Raw genomic sequence first — 21,655 nt, 5'->3', positions numbered from 1 at the left:
TGAATGGACCATGCTACTACTGGAGATGGTGAAAGAACTGACTGGGACTGTGTCCAGTCAAATTGCACGTACACTCAAACAAGGGTGAAATGCCTGCCTTAGGTCTGTGTATTTTACCAAACACACAGGAGACAGTCCCTTGGACAGTAGCTCTCTGAGAGGCAGCAGAGAGGTGATGGTGAATGGGAAGAGGGGCTGTCTGTCAATTCTCCTGAACATCCTGTCCCAGTGTTGTAGACATGTGATGTCTAATCCTGTCTGATGCCAATTCTCTGTTTGATTTTCCTCATGGGTTTCCCTTCTTCAAAGACAGCACAGATTTGTAGAAAGTCTGGCTCAAACCCACTCACTGAGTCTCTCCAGGTAGAAAAGATGGACTTCTGTCAAGTCTCTTGCCTTGTTCTCTGAGGTCTCTAACTCTTCCTGGGGACACACAATGTCCTCTCTGTCTACACTCTGCTCCTTAAACTGTCTTACATTCTGTGACAGAATCAATGTTCAGAACCCAAAGCTCTGCTTTGTCATATAAGCTTACTTAATGCAAATGTAGTGGCTCTCCCTCTGGTGACATGAGTGAGACTCATGACTCCACTCAGAAATTAGTGTATTCAGGACTGTGTGATCCTTGAACTACATCTGGGGTCCGAGCAAACACTTCTTCCTCTCTCTCCTTTACTTCCACCTTTGCTCTCCCATATGCTAACCTTCCTTTCTGACATATTAGGGCATTAGGATGGGGAGAGACAAGAAGACAAGCAAAATCTTTCCCAACCTTTATGGAAGAAAAGCAAGGATGGTAAATCTCTAAAACATAGTCAATTTTCTGGGGTACTTTTCTTGCAAGTGTGAAGTTTGATTTCCAAACGCATGCCAAGGTGTACGTTGTTCCCAATTGTGCTGGGTCAGTGAGAGGCTGGAATCCTAAAATGTTCACCTTGCAGCTTTCCCCAGGCTCTGGTCTGTCTTTGGATCAGCAGCAATTGTCTGAACAGCTACAGCGGCTGCAACAATTCTGTTCTGTGTCTCTCTGAGCTCTTCTAAGTGCAGCAATTGCAGAATTTGAGCAGCTTCATCAAGAACTGCATCTCCTGTGTCAAACCAAGGCTATGCTCCTCTAAAGCAACTGTCAATCAACCCTTGTATTGTCTGCTTTGCTTTAGCAACTGCACCTGTATCATGTGAATCTGGACCTAACAGCATGGGACCTTGAGCATTACCAGGTGATGCTGATGACTTAGAATCTGAAGGTCAGCCAGGGGTGTTAAGCCAGCCTTAAAATCGGCATTATGCACATGCAAAATGATTAGTGCTTCCGTATTTTTAGCTGCACTGTCAGCCTCTTTTATATTTTCAGATACTGAGTCCTTGAATCATTCAGTATTATGTCCATATTCACGTGTAACAGCTAAGCCAAGGAGCCAGTCAGTTGCTTTTGAGATCTTAAAACTTAAAAAGAGAGCTAACACCTATGAGATAATTTTCAAAAAACATGGGCCTGGAGGCCCTCTGGACATTGCTTAAATAACTGAGATTTCAATCTTATATTCTCTGAGTTTTTGGTCTGTACGCCAAACAATAAAGTTTCTATATTCCATTTCACCTCTACAGATGAAGCTGGCAGAGTTATGATAGTTGAGGACCATCAGCTTGCCTCTCAACCTGGTTTCTCACCCTGGTCTTCCGGGCTCAGTTGAGAAGGTGAGGCAAGGATATGAACGCCAAGCAAGAACTTAATCAACAAATACTCCTTTAAGTCTGTTCCAAGTTCTGTGGCCCAAACAGAACTTTCTCTCATGGATCTTCAGGAAGCTCATATTACAACAATCTGGTCTTGTCTCATGGTTAATATACATTTACAGTAAAACAAAGTGTTCTGGAACAGTTAAAAATACGACAGCAGGAAAATGTCATAATGCTAATGGAAGATGAAGCAAAATAGTACAAGAAAAGTATATATGATGGGGCACTCAAATGTTGGAAAATTTTCACTTTCAGATGATAGTTAATTAGCTTAGTAATCAATATGTGTGAAAATCTATTGTTTCAGGAACTGAAGGTATGACCCACCTTGACTCCTGGAGACCATCAGCAGTCCCATTTTTGTGCCTCAGGAGGACTGCAAGCAATGAAGATGGTATCTGAGCCATTTTGTTCCAATGTGAGACACCCACTGCCCAGGACACAGGTGAAAGAATTGTGCAGCTTTTTATGTGATGATCTCTTTCCCTGGAGTCCAATTCCCTTACCTACACTTTTCTCTCCTTATGCCAAGAGTCGGTGAAAATGGAGTTGAAGACGAACTCTTAGGGTACAAACTTGCCATCCTCTCAGTTCATCGTCCATCTGAATAAAACTCCCATAAAGATTCAATCTCTGTTTCTGTTATTGGTTCTGGTAGGTGACAGGCAGCAGTAATGCTGGCTTTTCTGGGTTCCTATATATAAAAGACAGGAATATAAAAGAATAGAAAAGCACATCTAACTAAAAAACCTGGAAATGAGAGAGATGGTGGTGAGAAGAAAATCACCAAATAAATATACTAAGAATAAAGCTCCACAGTGAAAAATATCAAAAGGAGCACCTCTGTCATGTTCCACACCCTTTTGTGGCTTTTGAAATCATAACCCCAAACAAAAAAGATTCTTTGAAGAAAAAATGTCAAGGAACAGTATTGTGGTTTCTGCTGCACACCACCACCCTCTAGGTAAAAATCCACAGGCACAGGTTTAGTGAAAATGCAAAGAGGTCATTTATTCAAAAGCTGCACAATTTTGAAAGAATGACAAGCTTCCACCTCAGAGCCTATTTCCTCTGGAGCACTCAGAAACCCCTCACCGCTCTCTGCCATAGAGACACAAGGTGCACCCTGAGTTACTTCTCCCATTTAAAAATACCATCCCCTCAGAAACTGAAGGTGGCCTCTGCACAATTGTCCAGAACATTTGGCTTCTTTTGCCTTTGCAGTTGAGCCTCAGGATTCTCCTGGAATCTGGTGGTAGCCAGCATCCTACATGCAGCACACTGTCCTTTCTTCAACGTGATGCCCTGCAGTCCAGCACCTGAGCCCCATCCCTCTGGCTGTCAGGTGGCCAGTGCATTGGAGCAAGAGGCAGAGTGTGACTGTGCAGCACCAGTCACCGGCTCCACTGCACCTTCCTCACTGCGTAGGGGAGTGGGTCTTTTCACCTGACCACGTGGCTTGTAGTCTACACTATTGACAGACACTGCAGACTCCCAACACATCAAGCAAGGGGGAGAAAATTTGCATGTTTCTCCCTACCCTTTGTTTTATATCTTCAAGCCAAAAATTTTGTGTGCTTCTGTAGGGCTCTGCTACCAAAGAAATCCAATCCTTTTTCCAAGTGAGACTAGCAGGTCATCACCTTCCCCAGCCACCATGTTCTGGGAAGGAGTTGGTGGGCTTTCCCTCTGTCAATCATTATGGCTGGCCTATACCAACCCAAGGCAGGCCTTCCTTGTCACTGAGTCTCAGCCTGTGGAAAGGGAAATCTGTTCCATGCCACACTAGTGGCTTCATGCTTTCAACCTACAGTGTTCCCTGCAATGCATCCTCACTCAGCCACTCATTTCCTGCCCCCTGTCTGGCCAGGTCTTTTTCAGATCCATCTCTATCAGAAACACTAAGTCACAGGCAAAGGTGGACAAGAAAAATTCAATCAACGCAACACTGAAAAACACAAAGCAACTGAAAATTCAGAGGCTCTGACTTATACTTGTGTACAACTAGAATTCTTACACAGTCAGCTAGCCTTTAAGCATGAAGATAAGTATGTTTCAGGATTGAAAATTTTCAAAAGTTTTATCTTCAGTGATCTCAGAAGACAGGAGAGAGTATGCTATACAAAAAGGCCTAGATGAAGACTGACTAGGCATGCAATCTGGTGACCACAGCACAGAACATGGGTGCTTATAATGCATCCAGAAGAAGAGTATAAAATATTCCAACACTCAAAACCTAGAGACAAAGTGAAAGAAGCTATAGGTGAGGCTGGCACCACAGGTGTGGACCCAGTTGGAGAGGTGTCAATTCCTTCTCATTGAAAGTTCTTTCTCATTATTTTATGTTGGGAACAATGCTCCCATATCATTACCTTTTAAATAAAAATGCTGATAGTGACAGGAAGTTTAACACAAAAATGGCAAGAAGAACAGGATTGAAATTTGAAGAAATAAAATTTGGCCAAAAATAGGTTAAGATGCTGTACTCAGGTCAACCTGGAATATACACTGTACCACACTTGATGTATTTATTAAGAGCACATCAGAAAAGAAGACCCTCATTTTTCTACATCTTTTTATGGTTGCCTGGAGTACAATAATGATAAAGAATATGGAAGGGGACCTTAGTTCACTGTTGGTGGGATTGCAGACTGGTACAACCATTATGGAAAGCAGTATGGAAATTTTTTATTTTCTCAGAAAAATAAAAATTGACCTTCCTTTTGATCCAGCAATTGCGCTGCTAGGATTATATCCTAAGAACCCGAAAACATCAATTTCAAAGAACCTATGCACTACAAAGTTCATAGCAGCACAATTTATAATAGCCAAGAGGTGGAAGCAACCTAGGTGCCCGTCAGTACATAAATGGATCAAAAAATTGTGGTACATATACACAATGGAATTCTATGCAGCCGAGAGAAAGAAGGAGCTACTACCCTTTGCAACAACATGGATGGAACTGGAAAGCATTATGTTGAGTGAATAAGCCAGGTGTTGAAAGACAAATACGATATGATCTCACCTTTAACAGGAAGCTAAAAAACAAATCAGACAAGCAAGCAGAATAAAAACAAATACACTGAAATAGAGAATGGGGGACAGCGACCAGAGGGGAAAGGGGAGGGAATTTAAGGGGGAAAATGAGAGGGATTTGGAGGAACAAGTACAAAGGACACAGGGACAATAACTAATGGGGGTGGAAATGGGAGGGAGGTGGGGTGCATGGGGGAGGGGTGGGCTGGGATTGGAGAAATAAGCAGAAAACTGCACTTGAAAAATAACTAAATAAAAAATTGTAGAAAAAAGAATATGCAAGGAAAGAACATCATTTAAGGTGCTAATTAACTCATGTATTTGTCTGTGTTGTGTGTCAGGTGTGGTACCAGACATTGGAAATGCAGGAGTGGATAAGGCAGACCCTGGGACGACTCCCGGGACACGAGGTCCAGGAAAGTGGGTGAAAAGTAGACAAGAATGCTGTGGAACATGTCACAGGGTAAGAGGTAATTGCTGGGAAGAAAACAGAATCTGAGACAGAGTGAGGTGAGGTGAAGGGAGGTTGGGGTGAGAGATGGTTTTATGTACTCGTTTCCTACAGCTGCTGTAACAAACTACCACAAGTTGGGGAGCTTAAAACAATAGCAATTAATTTCCTCATAGTTATGGTATTGAACATAGGTATTGACAGGACTGTGGCATTGATCAGCACTGGGGCTCCACACACTGCCCACTGAGTGACCACTGAGGTCCCCCTCACACTCCTGACCTTTTGTCACAAAGTTGGCAGATGTTTGCTTATCACTGGAAGACTCTGCCATGGCTTTAGTGCCATTGGAGGTGAGACTCTCATTTCAGTGGAATCCCTGAGCATCACAGGGTGTTTAGTGGTGCACCTGGTCTCACCCTTTTGATGCAAATGCCATACCACCCACCATGGTGGGATACCAAAATATCTCCAGAGATGGACAAATTTCCACAGGGGTGGTTGCAAGGAGGAAGGAGATCTGCTCCAGTAGAGAATTACAGTTCTAGCAGTGTGGAAATACATTTTTAGATCTCCCATATTCTCTGGGTCCATGCCCTTAAGGTCTAGAGGGGCACACTTTGGAGGCCCACAGTTAGCAAGAAAATGTGACCATGAACAGAGGGAAAATAAGTAACCAATAGAGAACATTTGGTGTAGAAATCTAATTAACCACTGTATATGTGGTTTACTAGTTTATGCCGATTAAATATTTAACCACATATTATGTGGAAATGTCAAGATGTGTAAATTTCAGGCTTTGGTGACTGAGCCAAGGAGAATAGCAACAGGTGACATCTGATCCTGTCTCAGCTTCCAAATCTGGCTCTTGTTTCAATGATTGAATGGATCTGGATTAGGTTGGATCTAGTGAATGTTTACTTCTGGGGAACAGAAGGGATGAGGTGGCCCAGTCCCTGGTTGTCAGGGCTCCAATTTCTTCTCTCCTCACCTGGCCCTTACTGTGATGGCTGAGTCCACAGATCTCTCCAGAAACACAAAGAACATGAATGTTAGCACGAGGGCATTGAGCTCAGACCCAGGCTTAGACTTGGGTGGGAATCTTGTCTTTATTTGAGTTTCTATTTTAAATGGGCTTCTCTCATGTTATGTAAGTAGAAAATTTTTTGTGGATCTCAAAATGTGTCCTCAAAACCAGTTATACAACAACTAATTAGATGCCTACTGTTTCACCTTTGTCACACGGACCAGAAGAGTGAAGCTTCTACTGTCATGTCCTGTAGAAGCTTTAGAGGGAGGAAAGAGCCATGGTGTCAGATCTTTGTCACCAGTAGAAAGCTGCACTCAGAGAACTATCAGGTCTTGTAAAGGAGTTTCCCAGAGATCCAAACCCATGATATGACACAAAAAGTAGGCTGTCTCTTATGTGGCATTGAGAATGTATAAGGAGTTTTAACCTAAGGGACTCAGACAAAGAATAGTTGAGGGGAAGACTTCAGGTGTAGCAGTTGCCTCAGCAAAAGATTGTGGGGCCTGTATGAAGATCCACCTGGAGTCCACAAAGGCAGTTGTGAAAGTCAGGTTCACAAGAGTCCACTTGACTCATAAAGTGAAGTCCCACTGGTGTCAGACTAAGAGAGTCAATAGTGTTGAGGAGTGTCTCTAATGCCAGAACATCTGTCTCCTTAGGCAGCTCTGCCATCCACTATCTGTGTGCCATTGGTCAGGTTACTTGGCCTCTCTGTCCCAACTGGAGTTACAGTGTTATCCACTGGATATCCACTGGTACAACTGGAGAAAGATGATATGCCTGCCTCATGGGTTGGAATGCACTCATCTCCCTTTGCTTAGCAGATGACTGGTCTGTGCTACTGTCCTGGCATTTCACCCATCCTGTCACCTCGTGTACCTTTTGAATTGGCCTCAGTTTGGCCAATAAATTTCCTCACCACTCTGCTCAATGGGTTTTTGTGAAGATGAAAAGTGGTGGTGGCAAGGCCTTGCCTCAAGTAATTGCTTTGTAATGGTTTGTCATCTGTGTTTTACTAGATCTGGAAATAAATAACACAGGTAGGAGCTACATTCTGAGAAGATTAACAGACCACCAGGAGGTAAAATATGTTCAATAGCAATGTGTAAATGATGCCTCAATAAAACTCTTCAAGAAAGGGTCAGACAAATATCAACTAAGAACGGATGAAACTATAGGGCTTATTTTAAACTGGTTGTTTTCCTCCTAATGGAACAAGAATATCTCTAGATTTGTAGGAAATGTAAAGTAGCAACAAGTTTCAGGGGTCTCTAGTGGTCTGAGCAGTCTTCCCCGGGAGATTGGAACGACTTCCTCAATGTTACAAAGGAATCTCTGGCAGCTGACATAAAGGTAGTCCCTACCCTGTGCCCAGCTTTTATGTGAGGGCTTATCCACTGTACCTCACTCTGGACTCATGACAACCCCAGAACAATTCCTATTGTTCAAGGAGACTTAACTGAGACATCTCCACAGCAGCATTGGTCTGAGGCCTGGAAGGCACCTGCTCTCGCAGTGGCCAGGGAACTTTGATCAGTAAACACCTTGCTGCCATAAAGATGCGTCCATCGGGATCACTCCTGATGTTTCTCACCAGGGAAAAAGCTACCGCACCCAAATTCTAGATGGTGGCCCAATCAGAAGTTTAGAGAGGTTCCTTCCAAAGACTATTCTGGAGGCTAATGTCAGCCCTAGAAGTGAGGGGCAGAATCAGCTTTACAGATTGAGTGAAAAGGAAAAGCATGAGGTATCTTGTGCCCAAAGATTGTGGAGTTGATTTCTAGGACCTATTTACAATGAACAAAAGTTAGGTATCATCTGATCTTCAGAACTCTTTCATTGGCTTGGTGCCAATGCACAAATCACTGAGGAAAAACAGCTTTCACTGCATGTTATTACTTTTATTGAGCCTGGCAAGACCTCAGATGACAAAATATTAGTGTGAGTATATTTCAGGTCTTTAATGAGCTGAAGGAGAGGCCTAATACAATTCTTACTTACCGCAGATGTATCTGTGCCCCATGACCCAAGCTATCCAGGGTAAAATAAGAATAGTTCTTCTCTACAGCATGCTTTATCATAGCCGGTGGTCAGTAAATGTCATACCAACATGGAAAATAAGGCTACCTTATTTCTTCATTTCTAAATTAAATTTGGGAACCTGAATCAAAGTACCTTCGGGAGGAGAAAAGAGCAGGCCAGTAATACCAGCACTCATGACTTTTATTTCTTCTATTTCTGCTTAAGAACATTTGTTTTTATTTTATTTTTATTTTTTAAAATATTTTATTTATTTTATTAGAGAGAGGGGAAGGGAAGGAGAAAGAGTGGAAGAGAAACATCAATGTGTGGTTGCCTCTCATGTGTCCCCCACTGGGACCTGGCCTGCAACCCAGGCATGCGCCCCGACTGGGAATCGAACTGACAACCCTTTGCCTCACAGGCCCATGCTCAATGCACTGAGCCACACCAGCCAGGGCAAGAACATTTGTTTTTAAATGTGTGTTTTGTGAGTGGAGTTAAAGTCCTTTGATGCATTCAGAATGGTCACCATGGGCTATGCAGAGGGACAGAGATGAAGAAACACACACTTCATTGCACGTGAATTGGGATTGCTTTTGCTGAAGAAAAAACCTGCACAGGGTCCAGTGTTGCAGCAGGATCAGGGCAGGTCCGTAACTTCTGGGCAGTGTGCAGAGCCCTCACCAAGGCCCCTTCAAGAAATCAGCATCCATTTCTTTATGACAGTCTTTTCCTTGCTTTTGGAATGAAGATCACCACCAATAGTCAACAGGGTAAAAGTTCACATGGAAGAACATAACCTTCTTTTAATTTCTAGCTTTTTTCTAAATCAATACTGTTCTTGGTGACTTTATGTTGCAGACCCTGTCCAGAAGAGTCTGCCTGTTGTGTTTGATGATGAGAATCAATGCACAGGTGACAACAATCCTGTGTGGAAAAAGGGAACAGGCACAACTACTCTCTCAAGGGGAGAGTGCCTATGGTTCCTCAGCTATTCCCTCAAGAGGGGAGCGCCCCGACTCTCTCCTGACAGGCTTTTATTGTTTTCCTGGGGTCTTACATCATAGAAAGATTCATCTATCACATAGAACATTATTGTCTACATTCTAGGTACAATCAAGGAAATAAAAATAACATGCAGAAGGGGATGGCAATGAGCTGATTAGCTCTGTCCTTGGGAGAGCTCACACAGGCTTTGGAAGTTACCTTGAATACAGACAATACACATTTGTTGCTTTAGATTAGGGTGAGGGAGTTTTAGCAAGAGCAAGCCATAACAGTCTGTAAGCATGTTCTAGGGCCTATTTCCACAAGAAAACTCAGTTTAAGATCTGGCTCTTGCCCACCACTTCGCATCTGTAGGTTTTCCATACAGAACTGAGTCACATTTGCCAGGCCAAGACAAACCGGTCCCCTACAACTTTGGATCAGGAGTATGATGGAAAGACATGAGTCTCCAACAATCCTGAAAGAGAACGTCCACAGGTAATTGATCGCTGACACATCTCTCAGGCTCTCTTAGCTATTTCTTTTCTCTTTAGTCTCCCCCAACTTTGTTTCTCTTGTCATTCCATACTGTCCCTGCTTAGATTGATGTATTTCTGTCCTGGGAGGCTGTCATGTCCCTCAATGACACCAAGTGAGACATGTTGCTTGCTTTCCTCAGCTAGCCAGGTGCTACCTGCACTCAAGTCCAGTGTACTTGATATTCCCTCTGCCTAGACAACTGGTCCCCAAATGTCCCCTGGGTTATAGCATTCACTCAGGTGAGCTGAAAAGTCCCAGTCCAATAGCCTGCCTGAACCTCCAACAGGATGCTGCCCTAGTGGTCGTTTTGTTGTTCTTGACACAATCATTCTCTTTTTCTCTCCTATCCAGATGCAGTCTTCTTAGTTACTTCCAGTTAGAGGTAAGGTGCACAAGTGCAATGTCCTTCTTGACTTTTTCCTGCAATGAAATTTGTGACATGTATGCAGGGCCCATCCAAGAAGATTTATGGTTGTTAAGAGCATGGATGGATACAGGAATGCATGGATGGACTGATGATGGGTGGATAGATGGAAGGGCGCATGGGCAAATGGAAGAACTAAACCTCCAATTTAGTCCTAACTACTCTGCTTTCAGTCCTGTGATAGGCTCTTCACATAAATGTCAGCCATCCTTACAAAGCCAGGCATGGGATCATGAGTATCCACTTCATAAATAAAGAAAAGGAAGCTTGGGACAACCAGCTTAGGGGTTGCATGATTAGGGGTTGCATCGAAGGTGTAAATATATAGCTGCAGAAGCCCAGGTTATAACCCTCTCACCATACATCAGTCCCTCCCTCCCAGCATCTGTAAGCATTCATCTCTAATCATCCTTTGAATTGGTGGAACAAAAATCTTAATGAAGTAAAAAACGTTAAACTTAATTATGAATTTATGACTAATTTTAAAGTTGACCCAAGTGAGAAAGTCTTTGTGAAAACAACTTTGAAGGAAGATAAGAAATTATTTCTGTTTCCCAAGCAAAAGCACTTGGATTGCAGTTTGTGGGAGAGGAAAGTCTGTTCTCCAGAGGCATCATGTGGAATTGCACCCAGACCAGGTGTTTGCAGAATCAGGAGGAACACAGACTGAGTGTGAAATTTGTTGTTGTACCCTGAAGAGGTAAAAGGAAAACAAGAGGAGTAACAGGGTGGGGGAAGAAGAGGAGGGGAGCAGGGTGGTTGAGAAGGAGGAAGAGTTGAAGGTGAAGAAGGAATAGGAGGGAGAAGGGGGGAAAGAATTGGGGAAGGGGGAAGAGATATTGAGCACCACAACAATAATAAAGCAACAGGGATGACAAGAGAGGCTCACAAGGTTGTCATTTGCCTTATTATTTTGCAAGCACTTTGATGTTAAGTTCATCTACTGTCCTCACCATTACTGCAGTTCTGAGACCTTTGAGGGTTTTCAAAGCTCTGTCCCCTGGGGTTGTAGGAACAGAGCCCAGGCTGCTGGCTCTGGGAGAGTCTCCCAGTCCTGTCCTGGCCAAGGGCCAGGTTTACCCTGTGACTCATTCAGTCATTCATGGGAGGTATTAGGGAAGCCACCAGGAGTATAAAAGGCTGCATTCTGGACAGTCACCACCACTGGAGCTCCTTATCCCCTGTGACATCAAAGTGACCAGTCCACAGCAGCTGCCTGAACCATGAAGCTGCTAACAGTCCTCATGTTGACTGCCCTGCCCCTGTGCTGCTATGCAGGTGAGCATGCAAAGGCTTCTGGCTTTGGAGGAGGGCTGTGCTCAGAGCCCCTGTGCAAGTGCTGCTGCTCCCCATCCCCCCAAGCAGAACAGCCCATTTCTCTAGTGTCAGTGTCCTGTGTATAAGGAGTGGGCATGGGAAAGGACAAGAAAGTAGATGCTTTAAGACTAAAAGAAAATCCCAGGTCCTGACTTGAGTCTCCTAGAACTAAGGACAAAAACCCTTCCATGGCCTCTCTGATCACGTGTCCCTGGGGGGAGGTAAGAAAACAGACTCACAGTCAGGCCCTACATGGAGCTCACATCTCTGTCACTGAGCCTGCATTTGCCTGCTTTTTTCCTAGGGGTTGGCTGCGATATTATGGATGATGTGATCAGTATGACCATTGATCCTGATGTGGATGTGACTGAATACATCAATAACTTGCAAGAGTTCATACCAGGTGAAGAAACTGAAAATGCCCTCACAGCCATGAAGCAATGCTTTCTCGATCAGAGTGAAGAAACTCTGGACAAGGTCGATGATCTGAAGGTAATTTCAGTGTCTCTTTAACTACTTTGGATCTGTGGGACAGGACACTCAGGCTCTCAGTTTGTGACAACTCTGGAAGCACGAGATGGTCATGCTTGTCAGGAAGATTCCTTCTATTTTATTAACACAACCATCAGTTTACTGTCCAGCAACCTAGGATTGCTAGCACCAGTGCGTGGATTCCTTGACCATGAATTTAAAGGCCACAGAGTGACACACAGAAACCATGGTTGTGAATCCCCCCTGGGTGGTGGGAGAGGGGAAAAGAGAAAGCAATGGTTTCACATGTGGCAGTCTTTCCACATATGACAGATATTGTGTAGAGGTTTCTAGTGCTCATTTTCTGCCATAATATACTGTTTGCAACATTTTGGGGTTCCCACAGCACACAGAGGAAAGTGCACATCAGTAAGAAATTCCTGACGCAGGGGATGGCATGGATGATCCTTGAGTTACTATTCAAAAACAAATGAGCCAGTCACCAAGAGACAAATATCACATTTTGTAGAGTAGCCAAATTCTTAGACACAGAGGTTGAAGAGTGGTTTACAGGGCAGCTGGGGAGAAAATTGGCAGATGAGGAGGGTCTGAAGCTGCATCTCAGCATGAAGAGCAGGTCCTGTGGATCAGGTGGGTTGCCAACTCTATGTTCTTCACATGATTAGCTGTGCATTGAAAGTGGTGATAGAGTAACATTTGTATGTGTATTCAATGTAAGTAAAAACATTTAAATTATGAGCCCCTTCAGATCAAGATGATGGATATTTTCTTTCAGTTTTCTGTTAGACAAATCACAAGGAACATACTCCTGCAGTGTGTTGTCAACCACAGGGGTGGCATGGGGCTGTTTGCTATTCTGCCAATACACAGGAACTCAGAACTTCACATTCCCTCATTTTTGGACTGAGGTACTAAACACTAAACACAGCATATCGTTGGCTACATTATTTCAAAAAAGAGGAAACATGCAGATAAAATGACCATGGGAAGAGATGCTGGTGGGGAGACAAGGTCAGGCAGCACAAGCCGCCTCTGGCATCACTCTTGGTCACCTGAGACAGAACTAATGCAATATTTCCAGGTTCTCTTCCAGCACCAGCTCCAGTCAATGTGTGTGGACCAATCCAGGAAAACAACGAGGATGCATGTTTGTTCTTCAGGATGTTCCTTGGTAAGAACAAGTAAGGTGTAAATGATGTCTCTGCTTTTGTTTTCCAGCAACAAATATACAGTAGCTTTTGGTGTGCTCGGTACTAACTTCCACATGACCTCAGAGATTGTCCAGAAACCGACTGTTCAGGAGTAGAAGCCACAGCTTAGCTTTCCTTCTTCATCTTTGTATCTACAAATGCAAGACAATTGTTGAAACTTCATGTACATTTTCATTTCAATAAAGCATCTGCAAAGTAAAAGTTATTTCTTAGTTGTTGAATATGATGGAGGCTTTAGGGAAGCTCTCATCACACATGCATTTCTCATACACAGACATGTGCACACCCTCCAGTGCACAACTCAAGGGAAAAAGGCTGAGAATCTGAAAGGCATTCTGTCCTTCATCCCACATAGCCCAACACTGAACCTGTCTCTGGTGTGTGACTGTCCTCCTCATGCCCTGCCCCCAGGTCCATCTGGGTACTTTCAGGTTCTCAGGTCATAGTGATGGTGGCCTTCTCAGGTTCCCAGATCCATGGAAGCCCTGAGCCAACCCTGTGCCTGCTTACCATGGCCAGTCTCCCCTCTGGGCTTTCTCTGTCCTAGACCCTAGGCCTCCAGGCAGTGCTGACCAAGACCCTCACCATCTGTGTGAGTGAAACCTCCACCCAGTGATGACAAAGATCCTTACCCTCAATTCACACCCCTAAGAGAAAATTCTCACTCCACAGGTGAACCCCTATGGATGAACTTTCCCCTAAACAGTGAACAAAGGTCATCTCCTCCTCTTGACAAGGCACTGAGCCTTGCCTGGATGTCCACTTTGCACACTTGGGTTCTACATTGGGCTTCCTCCTGGGACAGTCAGGCATCTGTGATGGCCCGTGTATGCCAAGTGGTGGCTCATGTATTTTTCTCTCTTACCCCCTGAAGTGTGCCCCCACTGAGCCTGCCTCCACTGGTTACTGGAGAGCTTCCCAGGGGATGTCAGTGAGGGGGTGCGTTGGGCAACTTATACTCGAAGACGTTTTCACACCTTCAATACCACTCACATTACTTAATCCCTTTCACAAAAAATATTATTTCCATGGTTCATTTGGGCACCTTCTACCTGCTTTGTTACCTCCCAGTTTTTTTGGGGGTGGTGTATTTTCACAGGCATGGATGTGACATATTTCACATTGGACAATTTCTTGGGAGTCAACACCCCTATCTGGGATCCACACGCACCACCACTTGGTATGGGCACTCTGGAATTGGTGCTTCCCTGCCCCCATCTCCAACATTACTTTCAATAATTCAGTCAACTTTGTCTTCTGGCCATTGCTGGTGTGTTGGCACAATCCACATGATTCACAGAGACTTTTCTCAGTAATGCAAGCAAAAGTCCTCTGACTGTCCTCGTCAACTATATTATGAGATAAGAGGGGCCTCTGGGAAACATGTGAACACAAAAATGTCCCTCCAACTGCACTGAAGCAGCTTGGACATTTCCTGAAGCAGGTAGGGCCAATATGTCTAGGAACCCAGTCTGAGGTGTTGGGGATTTTCTCTGGCCATGCAATCCAGGGGCTAACCTCTGGTTTTTCACTTTTGCTTTGGGGATCCTTGAAGCTGCCATTGCTCAGGGTCCCCAGGCCTCTCCTCCCTTCCAAGCCAATGACCAGTGCAATGAGAGCATGGCCATTTCAGTGACTGTAGTCATACTTGTCCTTCTCAGTCTCCATTACAGGCCTCCTGTCACTCCCTCCACATGTCCAGTCTAAGTGCAGATATGGTGGCCTCTTTCTGAAAGGGCCACATCAATCAATGAGCAAAGGCCAACTTCTGCATGTGCATGTTAAGCACCAAGACTCAGCAGGAACCCTGAGTCCCTAATAAACAAGTGTGTGTGTAGAGGGTGTAATGAGAAAAATGTTACAATGTGAGGTATAAATCCAGGGACATGATCCTTTTGTGTGAACCTAATATTGTCACCAATCTGGAGGTGCTATGGAGAAGTGGGAGTATGTTCTTTATTTGAACTCAGTAGAACTCAGTATGTTCTACTGAGTCTTAGGTACTTTCAGCCTCTTCTTTATGCATTTATATAAAGAAAAATGAGAATTCTGGTTAAGATGGAATCATAGGTAGATACACTTCACCTCCTCACGCAACCAGAAAAAGGAAACAATGAATTCAAAAACAAAAATCAACTAGAAATACCAGAAAATCGAACTGAATGGAAGCCTGACAACCAAGGAGATAAAGAAGCAACAGTCAACTAGACTGGTGGATGCAGCTGAGTTGGGCAGTGGGGTAGAGAAGAAACATAACAAGGTGGCCTTTGGCAGACCAGGTGGTCTCATATTTGCCTGTGGATAAACCAAGTGGAATAACAGGGGAGTAACACAGAGCAAACAACACATGGTTCCATATAGGAAAAAATAAATCCTCAGAACCACTGATGTAAAAACCTGTGGGGTTGTGGCAGTGGGAGAAAAATGCGAGTGTCTTGAAAGCATGGAGAAAGCCAAGAAAGTGCCATTGTTTTCTCTCTGTCCCTTCCCACACGTAGAGCTCTACTACCCAGCCATGTGGGTTGCCCTGCTCTGAAGAATACCCAAGGCTCTGCCCCTTCCAACACCAACAGGTGTGCCTAGAGAAAGAAAAATTGGCAAAGAAGATCAAAACCTTACAAAGTAAAATAACAACAAACTCACCACTACCAACAACTGAATCTAAAAAGCAAAAGTAAGCAAACAAGTACAACAGGAATGGAATCAGTGAAGTGGACATTATATAGATGATTTTCAGTGGGTATGGGGAGTGGTGAATGGGGGGAAAGGTAGAGAGAATAAGAAGTATAATTGGTAGGCATAAAATAGATAGGGAGAGGTTAAGAATGGCATAGGAAATCTAGAAGTTAAAGAACTTATTTGAACAACTAATGGACATGAACTAAGGGTGTGGGACTGCTGGAGGGTTGGGGGAATACGGTGGAGGAGGGATATAGGGGGAGATTTGGGAAAACTGTAACAGCATAATCAATAAAATATACTTAAAATATAGACCAAATTAAAGAACCCCCCCAAACTCTAGAAATATAACTAGGTGACTAGGAGATAGCATCTATCAGATGCAGAGTTAAAAACACTAGTAATCAACATGCTCACAGAAAGAATTGAGTACAGCCCCCAAATACAAAAAGAAGAGAAAGGTACACAAAATTAAATAAAGAAAAATATACAGGGAACCAACAATGAAAGGAAAAAAACTGGGACTCACATCAATGATTTGGAACAAAAGGAAGAAAGAAACATTCTACTGGAACAGAATGAAGAAAAAAGAATTTTTTTTAAGCATAATCAATAAAATATATATTTTTAAAATTTTTATTTAGTTATTTTTCAAGTACAGTTTTTTGTCTATTTTTCCCATCCCAGCCTCCCCCGACCCCTTGCTCCCCACCTCCCTCCCATTTCCACCCGCCTTAGTTCTCCTCCCTGTGTCCTTCCTATTTGTTCCTCCAAATCCCTCCCCCTTTTTCCCCTTAACTTCCCTTCCTTCTCCCCTCTGGTCACTATCCCCTTGTTCTCTATTTCAGTGTCTTTGTTTTTTGTTTTTGTTTTTTTTCTGCTTGCTTGTTTGTTTTGTTGTTTAGCTTCCTGTTAAAGGTGAGATCATATGGTATTTGTCTTTCACCACCTGGCCTATTTCACTCAGCATAATGCTTTCCAGTTCCATCCATGTTGTTGCAAATGGTAGTAGCTCCTTCTTTCTCTCTGCAGCATAGAATTCCATTGTGTATATGTACCACAATTTTTGGATCCATTCATTTACTGATGGGCACCTAGGTTGCTTCCAACTCTTGGCTATTGTAAATTGTGCTGCTATGAACATTGTGGTGCATAGGTTCTTTGATATTGATATTTTAGGATTCGTAGGATATAATCCCAGCAGTGGAATTGCTGGGTCAAAAGGCAGGTCAATTTTTATTTTTCTGAGAAAATTCCATACTGTTTTCCATAATGGTTGTACCAGTCTGCACTCCCACCAACAGTGAACTAAGGACCCCTTTTCCCCACAACCCCTCCAACATTTGTTGTTTGTTGCTTTGTTTATGATAGCCATCCTGACTGGTGTAAAGTGGTATCTCATTGTGGTTTTAATTTGCATCTCTCTGATAGCTAATGATATTGAGCATCTCTTCATGTGTCTCTGAATGTTCTGTATGTCCTCCTTGGAGAAGTGTTTGCTCAAGTCCTTTTCCCATTTTCTAATTGGGTTGGGTGTCTTCTTAGAGTGGAGTCGTGTAAGTTGTTTGTATATTTTAGAGATTAAACCTTTGTCTGAGGTATCATTGGCAAATATGTTTTCCCATACAGTTGGTTGTCTTGCTAATTTAATACTGTTTTCTTTAGCCATGCAGAAGCTTTTTATTTTGATGAGATCCCATTTCTTTATTCTTTCCTTTACATTCCTTACTCTAAGGGCCATATCAGTAAAGAAGTTGCTGGGTGAAATATCTGAGATTTTCTTGCCAATGTTCTCTTCTAGGACTTTAATGGTGTTATGACTTATATTTAAGTCTTTTATCCACCTTGAATTTATTTTGGTGTATGGTGTAAGTTGGTGCTCAAGTTTCATTTTTTTGCATGTAGCTGTCCAGTTCTCCCAACACCATTTATTGAAGAGGCTATCTTTACTCCATTTTATGTTACTGCCCCCTTTGTCAAATATTAATTGACTGTAGAGAGTTGGGTTTATTTCTGGGCTCTCTGTTCTGTTCCATTGGTCTATGTGCCTGTTTTTATGCCAGTACCAGGCTGTTTTGATTACAGTGGCCTTGTAATACAGTTTGATATCAGGTATTGTGATCCCTCCTACTTTTGTCTTCTTTCTCAAAAGTGCAGCTGCTATTCTGGGTCGTTTATGGTTCCATATAAATTTTTGAAGTGTTTGTTCTATGTCTGTGAAATATGCCATTGGTACTTTAATAGGTATTGCATTGAATCTGTATATTGCTTTGGGTAGTATGGACATTTTGATTATGTTAATTCTTCCAATCCATGAACAAGGTATATGTTTCCATCTGTTTGTGTCTTCCCTGATTTCTTTCTTCAGGGCTGTGTAGTTTTCTGCATACAGGTTTTTTATCTCCTTGGTTAGGTTTATTCCCAGATATTTTATTTTTCTTTTTGCTATATCAAATGGGATTTTTCTCTTTATTTCTGCTTCTGCTGATTCACTGTTGGTATAAAAAAATGCCTTTGATTTCTGGATATTGACTTTGTAACCAGCTGTTTTGCCAAACTCATTAATTAGTTTGAGCAGTTTTTGGGTAGAGTCTATAGGATTTTCCATGTACACTATCATGTCATCTGCAAACAGTGACAGTTTTGCTTCCTCCTTTCCTATTTGGATGCCTTTTATTTCCTTTTCTTGCCTGATCGCTGTGGCTAAAACTTCCAATACTATATTGAATAGAAGTCGTGAAAGTGGACATCCTTGTCTTGTTCCTGATCTTAGTGGAAAAGCTTTTAGTTTTTGCCCATTGAGTATGATATTGGCTGTAGGTCTCTCATATATGGCCTTTATTATTTTGAGAAATGCTCCCTGTATTCCCACTTTGCTGAGTGTTTTTATCATAAATGGGTGTTGTACCTTATTGAAAGCTTTTTCCGCATCTATTGATATGATCATGTGATTTTTGTCTTTGCTTTTGTTTATGTGATGTATTACATTTACTGATTTGCGAATATTGAACCATCCTTGCATCCCTGGGATGAATCCCACTTGGTCATGGTGTATAATCTTTTGGATATATTGTTGGATGTGATTTGCCAATATTTTGTTGAGGATTTTAGTGTCTATGTTCATCAGTGATATTGGCCTGAAGTTTTCTTTCTTTGTTGTATCTCTATCTGGTTTTGGAATTAGGATGATGCTGGCTTCATAAAAGGAGTTTGGGAGTTTTCCATCCTTCTGGATTTTTTGAAATAGTCTGTGGAGAATAGGGGTTAGCTCTTCCTTAAATGCTTTGTAGAATTCTCCTGTGAAACCATCTGGTCCAGGACTTTTGTGTGATGGGAGTTTTTTGATTACTGCTTCAATATCTTTTGCTGTTATTGGTGTATTTAGATTTTCTGCTTCTTTTTCACTGAGTTTTGGAAGATTGTATTTTTCTAGAAATGTGTCCATTTCCCCTAGGTTTTCAAATTTCTTGGCATACAGTTCTTCATAGTAATTTCTTACAATCTCTTCTATTTCTGTGATATCAGTTGTAATCTCTCCTTTTTCATTTCTGATTGTGTTTATTTGTGTTCTCTCCTTCTTTTCTTGATGAGCCTACTTAAAGGCCTATTTTGTTTATCTTCTCAAAGAACCAACTCCTGGATTCATTGATCCTTAAAATTGTGCTTTTAGTTTCTATGTCATTTAATTCTGCTCTAATCTTGGTTATTTTCTTCCTTCTGCTTGCTCTGGGCTGTCTTTGTTGTTGTTCCTCGAGTTTGCAGGCGTAGGGTTAGGTTGTTTGTTTGAAATGTTTCTATTTTCTTTAGGTAGGCCTGTATTGCTATAAACTTCCCTCTCAGGACTGCCTTCGCTGTGTCCCATAAGTTTTGGTTTGTTGTGAGATCATTTTCATTTGTTTCCAGAAATGTTTTGATTTCTTCCCTAATTTCATTCTTGACCCATTTGTTGTTTAATAGCATACCATTCAGTCTCCATGTTTTTGGGTACTTTGGGTTTTTTTCTTTGGGGTTGGTTTCTAATTTCAGTCCCTTGTGATCAGAGAAGATGCTTGGTATGATTTCAATTTTCTTGAATTTTTTGAGGCTCGTTTTGTGTCCTATCATGTGGTCTATCTTTGAAAATGTTCCATGTGCATTTGAAAAGAATGTGTATTTAGCTTCTGTGGGATGAAGGGCTCTATATATATCAGTTAAGTCCATTTCATCTAGGGTGTTGTTTAATGCCACAATATCTTTGTTGATAATTTGTTTGGAAGATCTGTCCATTTTTGATAGTGGGGTGTTCAAATCCCCTACTATGATTGTGTTGCTGTCAATATCTTTCTTGAAGTCCTCTAAGATTTTCTTGATATATTTGGGTGCCCCTATGTTTGGTGCATATATGTTTACAATGTTAATGTCTTCTTGGTGGATTCTTCCCTTGAGTATAATGAAGTGACCTTCTGGGTCTCTCTTTATAGCCTTTTTTTTGAAGTCTATTTTGTCTGATATGAGAATTGCTACCCCAGCTTTTTTTTCTTGTCCGTTTGCTTGGAAAACTTGTTTCCAGCCTTTCACTTTTAGTCTGTGATGGTCTTTTGTCCTGAGGTGAGTCTCTTGTAGGCAGCATATGTGTGGGTCATACTTTCTTATCCATGGAGCTATTCTGTGTCTTTTGATTGGAGCATTTAATCCATTTACATTTAAGGTTATTATTGATAGGTACTTATTCATTGCCATTTTTGTACCTGTATTCCTCCCTGTCTCCCTCTTTTCCTTCCTTTCCTTAAAGCAGACCTTTTAGTATTTCTTGTAGAGCTGGTTTGTTGGAGGCATATTCTTTTGGACTTCTTTTGTCTTGGAAGCTCTTTATTTGGCCATCTATCTTGATTGAGAGCCTTGCTGGGTAAAGTAGCCTTGGTTGTAGGCCTCTGGTTCTCATTACTTGAAATATTTCTTGCCATTCTCTTCTTGCTGGAAGTGTTTCCATTGAGAAGTCGGTAGCTAACCTTATTGGGGCTCCCTTGTATGTTATTTCTTTTTTCTCCCTTGCTGCCTTTAAGATTCTCTCTTTGTCTTTGAATTTTGCCATTTTGATGATGATGTGTCTTGAAGTGGGCCTCCTTGGGTTCCTCTTGATTGGGACTCTCTGTGATTCCTGAATTTGTGAGACTTTTTCTCTTATCAAATTAGGAAAATTTTCTCTCATTACTCGTTCAAATACGTTTTCTATCCCTTTTTCTTCTTCTTCTCCTTCTGGTATTCCTATTTTTCGGATATTATTGGGTTTCATATTGTCTTGCATTTCTCTATCCCTCTTCATTCTTTCTGAGCCTCTTTTCATTTTCTTGCTCTTTCTGTGAGATGCTTTCTACCTTGTCCTTCAACTCACTAATCCTATCCTCCGCTTCATCTATCCTGCTTTGGAAACTTTCTACTGTGTACTTCAATTCCTAAATTGTATTCTTCATTTCCTCTTGTCTCTTGCTGATAGTTTCCATTTCCTTTTTGATGTTGCTGTAGTTTGCAGAGAGATCATTATAGTTCCCCTGTAGTTTCTGGTAGTTCACTGTGAGCTCTTTGAACTTCGTAATAACCAGTGCTTTGAATTCACTGTCTGATAGTTGATCAGCATCTATTTCATCTAACATTCTTTCTGAAGTTTCTGCTTTTTCTTTCATTTGGGGATTGTTTCTTTGTCTTCCCACTGTTTGAGACTCTTCTTGTTAGTCTCAGCTTCTAAAATT

The 21,655-nt window shown here is 42.1% G+C and overlaps 1 protein-coding gene across 1 annotated transcript; it reads left to right on the top strand.

The window, feature by feature from the left end:
• Positions 1–11,428: 11,428 nt before the first annotated feature.
• Positions 11,429–13,296, top strand: LOC119056546 (mammaglobin-A-like). The gene is made up of 3 exons (XM_037155017.2): positions 11,429–11,508; positions 11,852–12,039; positions 13,258–13,296. Exons 1-3 carry the CDS (start codon positions 11,454–11,456, stop codon positions 13,294–13,296), a joined length of 282 nt encoding a protein of 93 aa, XP_037010912.2. The 5' UTR covers positions 11,429–11,453.
• The last annotated feature ends 8,359 nt before the right edge of the window (positions 13,297–21,655 follow it).

This window comes from Artibeus jamaicensis, unplaced genomic scaffold, assembly GCF_021234435.1.
Source record: "Artibeus jamaicensis isolate MK-2021 breed Jamaican fruit bat unplaced genomic scaffold, CSHL_Jam_final scaffold_614, whole genome shotgun sequence".
Lineage (NCBI taxonomy): Eukaryota > Metazoa > Chordata > Mammalia > Chiroptera > Phyllostomidae > Artibeus > Artibeus jamaicensis.
This window is presented reverse-complemented; position numbering and strand designations above follow the sequence as displayed.